At 44.3% G+C, this 13,778-nt stretch overlaps 2 protein-coding genes across 2 annotated transcripts; one reads left to right on the plus strand and one right to left on the minus strand.

The window, feature by feature from the left end:
- The first annotated feature begins 67 nt into the window (after positions 1–67).
- LOC101918428 (acyl-coenzyme A synthetase ACSM4, mitochondrial-like) lies at positions 68–9,938 on the plus strand. The gene is made up of 13 exons (XM_027778730.2): positions 68–332; positions 791–1,001; positions 1,515–1,722; positions 3,616–3,759; positions 4,181–4,337; positions 5,860–5,939; positions 6,453–6,576; positions 6,943–7,023; positions 7,230–7,331; positions 7,685–7,812; positions 7,901–8,000; positions 8,545–8,664; positions 8,988–9,938. The coding sequence occupies exons 1-13, from the start codon at positions 132–134 to the stop codon at positions 9,072–9,074; spliced, it is 1,743 nt and encodes a 580-aa protein (XP_027634531.2). The 5' UTR covers positions 68–131; the 3' UTR covers positions 9,075–9,938.
- Positions 9,939–9,950: 12 nt separating this feature from the next.
- THUMPD1 (THUMP domain containing 1) lies at positions 9,951–13,727 on the minus strand. Its single transcript, XM_055806244.1, has 4 exons — positions 13,474–13,727; positions 12,962–13,142; positions 12,322–12,570; positions 9,951–11,732 (listed from the first exon to the last, which is right to left on the minus strand). The coding sequence occupies exons 1-4, from the start codon at positions 13,687–13,689 to the stop codon at positions 11,404–11,406; spliced, it is 975 nt and encodes a 324-aa protein (XP_055662219.1). The 5' UTR covers positions 13,690–13,727; the 3' UTR covers positions 9,951–11,403.
- Between the last annotated feature and the right edge of the window lie 51 nt (positions 13,728–13,778).

The raw sequence follows: 13,778 nt of genomic DNA on the forward strand, positions 1-13,778 counted from the left end.
GCTCATCTGGAAGTGTGCACATCATAATACAGTTATTGATTTTTCTGTCTCTTGTAGGAGGGAAATAATCATTAAAGAATAGTTTTGATAGTTACCATCTCCAAAAGCCCCCATATATCTGCTTTTGTGCCATGAAGATTTTACTTGAATTTCAAGTGTTGCGGTCCCGATGGAGCATCCAGACACTCTGCAGATTACTTCACCAGTATCACAAGACTTTTGCACCTTTGAATTTCTCAGATTATGAAGCTATCAGTCGTTGTGAACAGGAAGTACCCGAGTACTTTAATTTTGCAAGTGATGTGCTGGACAAGTGGTCTCAAATAGAAAAGGTAGCAATTCTGACCCTATAGATGCAGTATTTTTAGTGAAACTGTGTCCCTGTCCCCAAAGTCAAGTCTAAAACCATCACCGGCTTCAGCGGGACCAGATTTTCCTCCTCTATTTCTATTTTAACATAATCTTACATTGCAGAGAAAGGAGAGGGAATTTGCTTTAGCATCAGAGGGGACATGGTGCTTTGTGTCTGTGACGGATTCGGCAGTGTGCGCAGTGCTTGGTTCATAAAAGCCTCCCAAGTAATTTATGAGCATTGCAAATGAGGTAGATACACAGGAACTTATACATGCCTTGGGAAAGGGCTCCTTTAAACAAAACATGCTTAATATCCCTGCCCTAGGATATGTTACACTATCAGATTCCACTGCCTGGAGCATCCCCAAAACCCTGCAAGGAACTACAGGAGTCTCAGAAGTAACCAGCATGCTATTTACACTTGCCTTGTTTATAGGAACGAAAGGGACCATCAAATCCAGCTCTGTGGTGGATAAATGGAAAAGGAGATGAAATTAGATGGAGCTTTGAAGAGCTGGGATTCCTGTCCCAAAAAGTGGCCAACATGCTCTCTGGGCCATGCAGTCTGCAAAGAGGAGACAGAGTTTTAGTGATTCTGCCCCGAATCCCAGAGTGGTGGCTGCTGAACGTGGCTTGCATGCGAACAGGTGAATTGTATCATTCCTAATGGTCTGGAGATTGATTGTCACTTTCTGTGCCAAAAGCTGGTTAACAATTTGTTTAACAATTATATTTCTTATTTGTCTCTGTAGCCTGAACATTTGACAATCGAAGGGGCTGGTGCGGGTGGTCTCTTACAACTGGTGGATTTACCTTCATCACTTTTCTTTCACTTTCTCTGGCTTGTGTTGATTGTGTTAAATCAATTTGATGTAACTTCAACAGGCTTAAGTTAAAGCTGTTAGTGTTTACTGCTCAGAAGTTATACTTTCTCCTTCCATTGTGCCTGGAGCAAAAGATCTTGTAGAAAGAGAAGCTATTTTGTACTTCAGATCAGCACATCTGTATCCAAGTTCAGGTGGGGGGAGGGGTGTCTTGGTTTACCTTCTTGTCATTTCTGGATTGAATGGTGCTGGTATTCAACAAATCAGAAGCTATGAAGTGATCAGGACTGAAAGTGAAAAATACCTAATAAATTTCCAATTTTATTGCACTTTCAGGTGTTATCTTCATCCCAGGGACTACACAACTGACAGCACAAGACATTTGCTATAGATTGCTGGCTTCCAAGGCTAAGTGCATTATTACAACTGATGTGCTTGCTCCTGCAGTGGACTCAGTTGCATCCAAGTGCCAATTTCTGAAAACGAAGCTAATTGTGTCTGAAAGCGGTAGGGCTGAGTGGCTCAACTTCAGTGTTTTGCTCAAGTAAGTGCCTTCTACCTTAACTCCATTCAAAGTCATCTCTAGTGGAAAATATCTCATGTTGTTTAAACACACTTGCGCACTTGTGGTTCATTAATAAACTAGATGCCTTTGAGAGTGTGATAGAGAGGACAATTAGGTTTCTTTTCTATGAAGAAAGGGAATATTTGGGAATAGCTAAACTGCTAATTAAAAAATAAGTACAGTCTTACAATATTTAGGTTTGTTACATATGACTATGAAATAATATGGAAAAATAGACAGAAAAGCCTCTCATATAGACAGCTGTGGCCTATTTACCCTCTAAAGCTCGAAGAAAAATATTCTATACATATTATTCCAATCCACATTCCTAAAACTTGATGATAATAGGGCTAATGTCAATAGGTTTTCACTATGAAAGGCTGGAAGAGGGCACTGCAAAATGAACCTAATGTGTTTAGGAATCCATCTGCCTCACTGCTGAAAAGCAGCTACTAAAGTGCACCCAACAGACAGCTCTTCACTGCAGTGCACGGGACTGTGGAAGGGGTGGAGAGGCAAAGCGTGGAAGGGAAGCAAATACCCTGCTGCAATCTGCTCAGGGCCCAAGGGGTGATTTTACCAGCTGGTATTTTCCTAAAAGCATCTATGTAGCTAAAACCATTCCTTCAAGGTGGGATCCAAGCTCTTCAGTCACTTTAAGAGCTTTATAAGATGTGCCACGTGTTCTCACAACCATGGGTGTCTGAACCAGCATCACCTGTGCAGCTGACTGCACAGTCTCGCTGTATTTCCATCTGCTCCTTCCAACAATTGCCCATTTCAGTCCCTAAACAGGAAGACAGAGGAAGCAGTAACACTGCATTCCCAAACCTTCTAGAGCTACTAAAACATTCAATTTGATGAATCCTCTTTCCTGCTGGGCTAATATTCCATGGCTTAGTTCCATGGTAGAGGGTGAAATTGATTTGATAAAACCTAAATATTGTCTGGAACTGCATCAGTCCTGCAGAGGCTGTCGGTGGCGGTCGGGCAGCTAGGCTGTCTGGTTTCCCTGGATGGCTGCCTTGCAAAGTGCTGGCTGTCTGGCTCCAATCTTGCTCAGCTGTCAGTCTCCCAGTCTTTCCCAGAGTGCTGGGCTGCTGTCCTGCCTGGCTCGCTGTCTTCCCAGAACGCTGGCAGCCTGGCTGCCTCGTGGGCTAATTGCCCAGACTTCCCAGCTCCCCGTGTCCTTGGCTGCCTTAGCCGGCTGCTAGGCTGGCCGGGATGCTGCGGGGCTGTGGAGCGAGGGCTCCCAGGCAGCATGCCTGCCTGCCAGCCAGCACCAGGAGACAGCTGGCCTGGGGAGACAGACCTCCCATGCCCTTGCAGGCATGGGTGATGTTTGCATGCCAAGCAAAACCTTTGTGGACATCAGTCCTGGCAGCGAAAAAGAAACAGGTTTGCTTTCTCATCCTAGTAAGAGATGAGAAATACTTCCCTGTCATGTGCCAGACAAGCAGGAGTTTGAGCCTCCCCGTACTTCCCACGCATGGCAACGATAATTAACTAGTGGGACCACCTACCAAAACAAATGGTGGGTCTTCCCTCAGCTAATCACATTAAGACTAGAAGACATGCTCTCTGAAGGGCCCTGGGGTCAAACACAAGGTGCTGGGCCTTCTGGTGCTTGGTAAGGGAGGCAAATAAAGGAGAGCCAGTCGGCGTTTTTACTCTGGAGAAGGTGCCCACGGAGAACAGTTAACGAGCAGTATCAGCAACACTTTAATACAGAACTAGGAGTGCAAGAGTGAGGGGATCTCAGTAGTTTTATCCCTCACATCTCGCTAGCCAAACAGTCCTGTATATACTGGGCACAGAGGATCCAAGCTAAGTGTGCTGAATAACACCAGCCACTGTTTCGTATTTTTTAAGGGCTGCCCCCGCTGCCCATAGCTGCATGAAGACAAAAAGCCAGGATCCAATGGCAATCTACTTTACCAGCGGCACCTCAGGCTCTCCCAAAATGGTTGAACATTCCTATGGAAGCTTTGGTCTCAGTTTTTTTCTCTGTGGAAGGTAAAGTATTCAACTAATTATGCTTTTACAGCTCTGAAGTAAGCAGAAGAATTTGTGTATGTGATAAAATTAGGATAGATGATGAGGCTTCCAAAATATTGTACGTGTCATTCTTTTTGGTCTCTTCAGCTGAACTGTACCCACAAAGCAAGGATCTTGTTCGATATAGTGTATGGCTTCTTTTTAGAAACTACTTGTCTGTTAATCCAGGCTAAATAATGAGTTAGGATACCGTTTGGTTTTCTTTGCCATCCGTATAAAGGCTAGGCAAAAGGCATTTATTTGAGCTCTTGAATTTCATATCAAATTTACCATGCCTTTCTAAGCAAAAAACCCCACAAAAACAAAACAAAAAAGCTCCCTCACATCCTTAATTTCCGCTTACAGACTCCCTTACATCAGCCACCTTTGTCTTCAACAGGTACTGGATGAATTTGACTCCCTCAGACATCATTTGGAACATATCGGACACTGCTTGGGTAAAGGCAGCTATTGGGAGCGTGTTTGGTCCGTGGTTCCAGGGCACGTGTGTTTTTGTACATGCCATGCCACAGTTTGATCCAAGCGCAATCATAAATGTAAGAACACCATGCTGACAATGAACAGTTACTCATATTTCATGTTGTTTTCCAGGCAGGCCTCGAACGTAAGCCTCTTAGGTTTATGGGATTAGCTGTTTGAAGATGGTGATTGTTCTTCAAACAGGAATATAATACAGGAAGGATTTTGCAGCGTGATTCTTCTGGGCACAGGATATTACCAGCTGCTTCCTATCAGTAGGCGTTACTGGTATTACTTAAACCTCTCCCCTACTGTATTTCACTATTGAAATGATGAATGAGCTGAATTACATGTAAATTAATATTTTAATTACGCTGCTGTGACCCTTAAGAAAGGCAAGCCAGGAGTGGAAAACACTGAAGCTGTGAGATGGGCTTGTTCTTAAAAGAAATTATTTTCAAGCTTCTCGAGCCAATCTGAGGTTTTAATCTATCGCAAAAGGGAAGAGTGCTGTTCCCAAATGGCTCAAAGCACCTACATGGAAAAGTGTACATTCCTAACATGTCGGGGTTATTTGGGGATTTTAATTCCACTTAATTTCCTTTGTAAAATGGTAGTTGCTAGTTTGGGGGTTTTTTTTGTTTCAATTTCTTGGCCTTGCAAACACCTGCTTGCAACGTGCATGGCATTTTACATCTCTGCACAAAATCAAATTTGGTATTAGAGGCTGCTTTACCCATGGTGTGGCTGGAGTGAAGGTTGGTGAATGAGGGGTCTTCTCCTTGCTTTTATTTATCACTGCCTGTACCCTTCCCTGAGCAAATTTTCATTGCAGGCAGAAGTGAAGGTAAAAAAAAAAAAAAAAAAAAAAAAAAAAGGCTTAACTCTACCTGAGTGACTGAATCATCTGCTGGTGTTACAGGTGAGAAGTAAAGGTGTGTCAGAAAACAGACTCAGCTGAGATCTTTATTTTTCTGGCAAGGTACCCATGCCCTGTGTTGTGTCCCAGGTAAAGGAAGATATATAAATTTGCCAGTCCAAATCAACCTTTTAATACAGCATTACTCACAACTCAGCCACAGCTCATGGAGACAGCTCAGGACAGCTGAGGGACTTGCAGCATGTCTAAAGATTTGTGACAGTCTGTTTCAGAAAGTGTAGGGCTAGATAAAAAACTGGCACAAGCAAAATGTTCAAAAGAAACCTGTAATTTTAGGTGTGTCCGTTTTGAAGTGCCTGACTGTCCTAGGGCGAGATGTGGGCTTTACAGAAGTCCCCTGCAAAACTTAACATTGCACCTCCAGGGCCAGGGTCTTACACCAAGGGATGGTTCTTGTGCATCAGGTGAACATCAGGATAAATTAGGTACACCAGTGATTTACCACAGTCAATGTATGACCTCTTCAGCTGATGTTTGGGGCACTCCGTAACATTTTTCCTGAACACTGATGGTGATGGAATTACTTTTCCGTGTAAAGTGAGGTCTTGTAATTTGCATCCTAGTATGGAATAGGAAGTAATAGTAGCAAGGTTTTTTTTCCCCCAAACAATGCTGCCTAACCCTCTTTTTTCCTTTTTTTTTTTTTTATAATTTGTCAGACGTTGTGCAGATATCCGGTGACCACTCTGTGCAGCACCCCAACTGCCTACCGCATGCTGGTACAGCATGACCTCACCAGGTACCACACGTCTGTTAACACGGGACTGTGCTCTGCTTGTTCAAGCTGTTGCCTGGTTCGTTAACAGCGATTTCTGTGAGCCCTCATAGCCACTTAAAACGCTGAGCGCAGTGGAAGTTCTGTGTTGGAGTGGGAGGCAGGGGCTGCGAGGAGGCATGCCCTTTTCTTGGCACTGCAGAGAGGTGTGGAAATCCACCCTGCAGGCACCCCAACCCAGAACCAATTTTGCCCCAGGGCGTTACAGGCAGTAAATATGGAGGGTGGGATTCAACCCTTGAAGACACGTGTGCGGTTGCGCTGCCGTCAGCCCTGCACATCTCCAGTTCACAGCTTTGGCAGCCTGGTTCAAGCCCTACACCAGCTGGAGCCCTAGGCTTTATCTCAACCCTAACCCTAACCCTAAGAGAGTCCAGTCTGTCCTGAGGTCGTGGGGTTGGAAATACGGACGTCAGGGAGAGCAGGATGTGTCCCTTTCTGTCCCCTGATACGCAGCGATATCTTCTGTCTATGAAGGTGTGCATTCAAGGCGCTGAAGCACTGTTTGGCTGGAGGGGAACCACTCAACCCAGAAGTGATGGCACAGTGGAAAAGCCAAACAGGACTGACTATCTACGAAGGCTACGGCCAAACCGAAGTTGTACGTTCGTTCAGCTTTTTTGTAAAGGGTTACACCTCAACTGTCACTTAGGGGACTTGGGTATCTCATTCCTTTTGGTAAATACAGAACTTGGCCATATGTATTTAACCAAAAATAAAGATGGCATGGCAGTTGCCTACAAGAGAATTTATTGCTTTGCTTAGAATGACAGCTTGGTTATGATACTGCTTCTAAGATTACTTAAGTTGTAGAGTATCTTGACCTATTTATCTAAGACTTGTTTTGGCTCATGCAGATGGAAGATGTAGATCTTATGCTAGCTCAGCAGTGGGCATAGTACAAGGACCAGAATAGCCTCAGGAATGACAGTGAATACCTGGGCTCGTTGTTTGTCTTTTCCGACAGGGAATAATATGTGCAAATATGAAAGGAATGAAAATTAAGCCAGGTTCCTTGGGAAAGACAGCTTCCCCCTATGATGTTCAGGTACGTTGGTCCCCTTTTCTGTTTGCTGTTGATTTCACAGGAAGTAATACACAAGAGTACAACATACTGTACAAGTTTTGGTACCATACAGTGGTGTCCAGGGCAGGGTGATTTTTTTTGGTTGAGCTGTTGGCTGCTGAATAGTTTTAGAACACAGCTCTTAAAATGGGAAAGTTATAATCATCCATTTGCCGTTTCTGTTGCAGGTCATAGATGAAAAGGGCAGTGTGCTGCCTCCTGGGAAAGAAGGCGACATTGCTATCAAAATGGGTGCCAAGCGGCCATTTACTTTTTTCACCCGATACGTGGTAAGCCAATAGTGAATTTCCAGACAGACAGTTCAGGCCTGCAGCACGGTATGTATTATTTATATCAACAGGAGCAGATGCAACACCAAAGAGCTGTGGCCCTTGACAGAGTTTTGACTTAAGAAACTTCCATTCTCTCCCCCATTCATCTGCAGAACTGCTGTGTGATCTTCAGTTCTGTATCTGCCCTTCTGATAAATCTTCCCCTCTAGAAGCAAGCACAAGCTCTTGCATTCTTGAGACAGAAAACAAGTAGTGAAAGATACTATGGGTAGCGTCCCAAGAGGCAAAACTCATCTCTAAGCTTAAGGCTTCTCAGGATTTTGAATATTTAATTGTTGCTTGTTCAACAGGACGATCCAGTGAAAACTGCCTCCACAATCCGTGGGAACTTCTATATCACTGGAGACAGAGGGAGCATGGATGAGGATGGATACATATGGTTTATGGGGAGATCTGATGATGTCATCATCTCCTCTGGGTTTGTAGATTTCAGTTAAAATGCCAAGAAATGTCTAAAAAACAACCCTCTACCTTTCACCTCTCAGCATTCAACTCCTCTCCCCTAGGTACCGTATTGGACCATTTGAAATAGAGAGTGCCCTGATACAGCACCCAGCTGTTGTTGAGTCAGCTGTGGTCAGCAGCCCAGATCCCATCAGAGGGGAGGTAATTAGTGGTCCCTCGTATTCATAAAACACCTTGTGTGACAGACCTTACACTAGATTTCCACTGAATTCAGAAGACTTAATATAGCTATACAAACTTTTCCATCACTTTACCCAAAGAGAGGGGAGCAGTAGCTTGTGTATCCTGTATTCCTTTTTCTTTTTTTTAAATGAAAATGACGACTATAAAGGTGACTTTAGTAAGAATTGATGTACACTTTGACCCACTGCCTGGATATATATTCTTTACTTTAACAACATATGTTTACAGAAAAGGCCCTGGCATCTAAGAACTTTTAAGTGAAGCACAGTTTGAAACTTTTATCATGTATCACTTAGGACCTTTACTAATGTAAGGTAGAAACAGTCTTTCATCCTAATTTTAGATTTGCTTACACAAAAGCAAATTTTGCCCTGCTGCACAGGTATGATAAGAGCAAGCCTGCGTCACAGGCTACACTCACCTATTCTCATTTAATTGCCTGATTTGTTAGGTTGCTCCAGTTTAATTAATGCTGTATTTTTTATTTATTTTCCCTTTTTAGGTGGTAAAAGCTTTTGTGGTCTTGTCTCCTTCCTTCAAGTCACAAGATCCAACGAAACTGGCCTGTGAATTGCAAGATCACGTCAAGAAACTCACTGCTCCATACAAGTATCCCAGAAAGGCAAGTAAACATGAGTGTATTTTAAAATCAAAAAATAATCCCAAATACCTATTTTAACCCTGGGGAGGCTAGAAACAGAAAGATTAGACTCAGTTCAAACACAGTAACAATCAAAAAAAGTCTAATATGTACTGTGCAAGAAAATTCACAAGTATTATTTTAAAGATTTTAGAAAATAGGAGATACAACACAATCTAAAACCAAATTAGAATTATTTCCCCAGTCACCAAATTCTTATTTAAGTAGGATGGAAACCTATGCTGTTCTGAAAAAGATTTATACATTAAATCTGCTCATTTTACTTTTTTCCTCTTTTGAATCAGATTGAATTTGTCCAGCAGCTGCCAAAGACAATGACTGGGAAAATCAGACGGAATGAACTGAGGAACAAGGAGTGGGGACGGATTTAGTTTTGATAAGCAATCTAAAAAAGCCTATCCCTATCAACTTCATTCACAATTGACCTTTTTTATTACAAGTGCAAGCACTGACATAGGATTATATTTCACTTGTTAGCCAGTGATTGTGTAATAAGGCACGAGATTTAAAAACTCCAACTGTACTGTTTTTAAATGCTTGTGTTCTTGCTTAACAAAAATCAAGCCTATTAGCAAGGCATATGCAAACAAATCTTCCAGCCACCTAATGCTTTTCAGAATTAGGGTACAAGTAGAAGGAAGTGATTACCAGGTTGAAGAAGCAGCACATTCATTCTTCGAGACCAGATATTTAACTCAAAAGAGGCTTACTAATGTGGAAACGATGGTACTACATAATGAAGTTCCCCAGAATGGCCACAGCTCTTGCATGCATCCAATTTAAGCACTGTGCTTGTATGAATCTTGAAAGCCTCAAGATTTAGAAATTAATGTGTTAAAAATGAGTGTTCAGTAAATGCAAATTATGAAAAATCTGGAAGTAAAAGAATGCAGACATACTTAAGACTGCAGCATAGGCAGCATCTAAATATCAGACATAGGCTTGACAAATGAGTGGTAGCTATTCAGCAGTTTCTTCTGAAGAACTCTAGGTCCTGCAGGAAAGCAAATATGAGGGGGAAGAGGAGGGGAGGAGAGAGGGAAGGGGAGAAATGCAAACAAAAACTCAGAAACTATCCCTGACTCTGTCCTTAGTAAGTTAATTGGACTGTCTTGAATGGCGATCACAAATATCACCTACCAATAAACATTTACAGTTGCCCTCAAATGGTTCTTTCCTATGTGTGACCTAGACGTTGTTGGGTTTAATCCACACACAAAAAGTTTTAAAATTAAAAAAAACACCAATGGAGGTAAGAAAGCAGAGTTTTAATAAATGGGTGGTCAGGGAGACAGGACTAGGGAAAAAAGTCATCTTAATTTTCCAACTGCTATAACAATTTCTGAGATTAGAGGAAAATATAAATTAAACTGTTGAGACACTTGAACACATCCTTTTCATTAGACCAAGACGAGCAGCAAGTGGTGTGCTTGAAGATGAGTCTTTTCCTGTTAGGAAGGGGCTTTTACGCTAGAAATGAAATGCTAAAGCTAGACAGTTGTACAGGAAGCATAGTCAAAACCCTACTGGAAAGCAGGTTATAGCTGCACTGGATTTGGTTGGTTCTTAAAAGTCACTGGGATATCAAAAGAGCTGCTGTAACAGACACCAGAAAGACTCACTAACATTACTTTCAGCCTGAACTAAAATTAATACTGTAAAGCTAAAACTATTACCAAAAAATTCAATTTCATTCCCCTTAACCAGTATAGTATAATGGAGAATTTTTACCTAATAAATTTTCAAGCAGTATTTACATTCAAATTTTGGAGACCTAAGGGGGGGCGGGGGGGGGGGAACCCAAACTAAAACAAAACCCATGACTTCATCACTCACCCACCCCCCACCCCACGCCACCCAAGGATTAAGTCTTTGGAAAGAGCAGGAAAAGGCTATTTACAAGAAATTACTCAAAAGAATTCTGTTCAGTGATACAATATTTTCTTTGAACCAGTAACTGCTGTATGCACAGCTAATGTAAACACACATGTAGTTTTTGCTAAAGCCACCTGCAATGCCTCCACTGTACTTCGACTGTTCCAGAACAGTAAAATCTATCCTCTAAATCATCCCATAGTATTCAAGTATTTTGATCATAGCAGTTCTTCCCATTCACTTTCAAGACTTAGTGTATCCTTGTAGGGCAATGTGTGTGTGTATATATATATATATGTGTAATCCTCCATCATACAGGAAATTATCAGTTTTAGCTCATTCTGTTGTTCATACAGAAAAATGTATCAGAGTTCTGCAGCCACACAAGTTGTCAGATCGCTGCCTTAAAAATCCTCTGCAAGCAACTGTTTTTTCAGATCTCTCGCTTCTCCCAATACTTCCCGATAGAGCTGATTCTGCACTGCCTTTTGGTTTCTGTAGCCATCAGATGTAACAAAGGAGAGTCAATATATGTCAGGATGGTCACATTGACATATGCATGCACACACACACAAGCTTTTTGTGCTAGGTAAAGGCAATTCAGAAGTAAAATGACAGCAAGCTTCACCAGAAAGGTGATGCACTCACATCTGCTGTAACGTCAGCTCCACCTGCAACCAGCATTAAAATTCTTACACATGTGGATTTTAAAAATAAGATTTCAGAACAAAACCCACTCTCCTCTTTAAAATGCCCTTTCAGAACTCTAGGGCAACTTTTTTTAATAGGTTTTGATTGTGTTTACCTTTCCTTTCAACCACATTTCTACACTGTCAGCACATCATTCCTCTTGGGCTCAGCTTGTATTTCACCTTGATTCTTGTTCTCTTGTTTTACTTCTTCTGAGCTCTTCTCCTCCTCCTCAGTTTCTGGTTTTACTACCTTCGAGTTCCGTTCTTCTGTCAGACATGATGGGTTTTGTTGCGTGCTGTCTTTGTTGCTCTTTACCACCTCCTGTAGATTGTATTTTCTGAACAGAACATAGTCTCTCACGACACTCAAGCAACAGACGTTTTTTATTATTTCCACCACAACGGTATATTGTGGGTTATTAAGATCAACTTTGTTTTCTGGATTGAGGCTGCCCACAACTCCTGTAAAACAAGAGGTAGTTTGAAAAACACTGGAAAAAAATGCTTCAGAGCAAAATCGTGCCCTATTGAAATGATAAAAGTTAAGTGAGAGAAGGCAACATCCCCCTTGTTACCAATTACTCATAATTGCTTAAAATAGCACAACAGACCAGGACCCTTAGAATATACCACCAGTAAGACTGAAGTAACTGCACGCTATCCCACTGCAATTACCAAGAAACAAAATACTCTAGTGAGGTGGAGCTATTTTATGAGTTGTATATTCAATGGAAATAGTGACACATTATTTCAATATAGCATCCAGAAAGTCTGATAGCAGTCATTTCAAAGCACATATAACTGACACTCCAAATTACCCACAATGCTGTACTCTCTTCTGCTTGTTGTCTCTTAAGACCTTGACACCAACAAGGAATACTGATGTCAAGCTTTTGTAAGTCTTATAGAAGCTTTTGTGATTCAACGTACAGATTTTAAGCCACAAATACATACACCCATTAAGACCACTTTTAATAATCTGACCTACGTTACGCATGCAGTTGTGGCCTGCTTATACTTGTTCTTAGTTTTGTGTGAAATCCATACATACCTGCCAATTCCTTTATTACTTCTTCCCTACTCATATGACTGTTATTACGCGCTTTGTAAACAATCTGAAAAGTACCCTTATTAGGGGCTTTAAACCAAGGCTCAAAAAACGTTTCTGTGTATTTTTTCATATCCTCCATAAAAGCCTTGCAAGTTCCAGAAACTGGCAGCATGCGCAGAATGACTCGTGTTTTCTTCTTTTTAGTGGCATGCATATCCTTTAATATATGGTGCACCAGGTTCTCGGGTTCTGCAAGAAAAACATCTAAGTGTGAGAAACAAATTGAAGGCGTTTCCTGATTATCTTCCTTCCTCTAATTAACAGGCTGGGGAAACGCACGCTTGGCTGTGCTGCACTGCTGTCAGCCACACATCCTTTTCTGTAAAGAGCTGGTTCACTGTACTAAAATGGGATAATCCATGATTATTTGATCAAAGCAGATTCCTCTACCAGTAGTGGCTCTGCCAATGGCAAAACTCAGTGACAGTGCCAAGGGAAAGAGGAAACCCCGTCTGTCTTCGGTATATGAGTTTCCTGAAGTCACACTCCGTGGCCCATCACCAGCGTCCCAGGGCCGGTCACCAGCGCCACCAGCGCCCCTGGGAGCGGTGTAGCCCCACAGCACCAGCGCCCGTCCCACCTATGCCGCGGGTCCTGATGAAGACCACGTTGTTGGCGCCGCTCTCCACCGACTGGAACCGCTGCAGCTTCTGCTCGGTCGAGGCGCGGATCTGGCCGACCTCCTTCCTCAGGGCCGCCTCCACGTCGTCCTCGTCCTCCTCCCTGTCGCTGCCGGACAGCCGCTCCTCGGGATCTGGGAACTGCACACAAAGCACGTCCCTGCTTCGGGGGTTCGGGGGTACCGGGCCCCGGTGCCCGCAGCCCCGCGGCCGCCGGCGGGGCCCCGGCACGCCCGGGGCTGGGGGTGCCCGCATGGGCCGTTCCTGCCGCCGGCCTGCACGGGGTGGCGCCCCCAGACCCCCCAGCACCGCGCGGCCAACGCCAGCGGGCCTCCTCCGTGCAGAACGGGGGGCGGCCCCGAGCGCTGCCCCGCCCGCGGGAGCCGGGCCCCGAGAGGGCGGGTGATGCCGCGCCGCCGGCCCCGGGCCGCCTCCCGCCCGGCCCCAAGCCACCGGCCGGGCCCGCACGCACCTGCTCGGGGCCGTACAGCAGGTCCCCGTACTCGCCCAGCAGGCTGTAGGCCTCCCCCACGCACTTGCGCTCGTTCATGTTGCAGGTGATGAGGATGCCGCGCATGCCGGCCTCCAGCTGCCGCCCGCCGCCGCGGGGCCGCTTGGCCCGCCCGGCCGCCGCCGCGAAGTGCCCCTTGGGCCGCCGCTTGCGCGCCGACGGCTCCGCCGCGGCCATCGACCGCCACCCGCCGCCGCGCTCCGCGATGGCGTCAGAGCCGCGCCGCCCGCCGCCCCGGCCCTAGCGCCCGCCCGGCCCCAGCGCCC

This window comes from Falco peregrinus, chromosome 5 (assembly GCF_023634155.1).
Source record: "Falco peregrinus isolate bFalPer1 chromosome 5, bFalPer1.pri, whole genome shotgun sequence".
Taxonomy (NCBI): Eukaryota; Metazoa; Chordata; class Aves; order Falconiformes; family Falconidae; genus Falco; species Falco peregrinus.

Excerpts from the sequence above, each read along its gene's own strand:
- LOC101918428 (XM_027778730.2), top strand. The coding sequence starts at position 132 with ATGAAGATTTTACTTGAATTTCAAGTGTTGCGGTCCCGATGGAGCATC. Across the intron at positions 7,024-7,229 it reads CTTCCCCCTATGATGTTCAG|GTCATAGATGAAAAGGGCAG; the intron begins GTACGTTGGTCC and ends TTTCTGTTGCAG. Across the intron at positions 8,665-8,987 it reads CATACAAGTATCCCAGAAAG|ATTGAATTTGTCCAGCAGCT; the intron begins GCAAGTAAACAT and ends CTTTTGAATCAG.
- THUMPD1 (XM_055806244.1), bottom strand. The coding sequence starts at position 13,689 with ATGGCCGCGGCGGAGCCGTCGGCGCGCAAGCGGCGGCCCAAGGGGCAC. Across the intron at positions 13,143-13,473 it reads TGCTGTACGGCCCCGAGCAG|TTCCCAGATCCCGAGGAGCG; the intron begins GTGCGTGCGGGC and ends CTTTGTGTGCAG. Across the intron at positions 11,733-12,321 it reads AGTAATAAAGGAATTGGCAG|GAGTTGTGGGCAGCCTCAAT; the intron begins GTATGTATGGAT and ends CTTGTTTTACAG.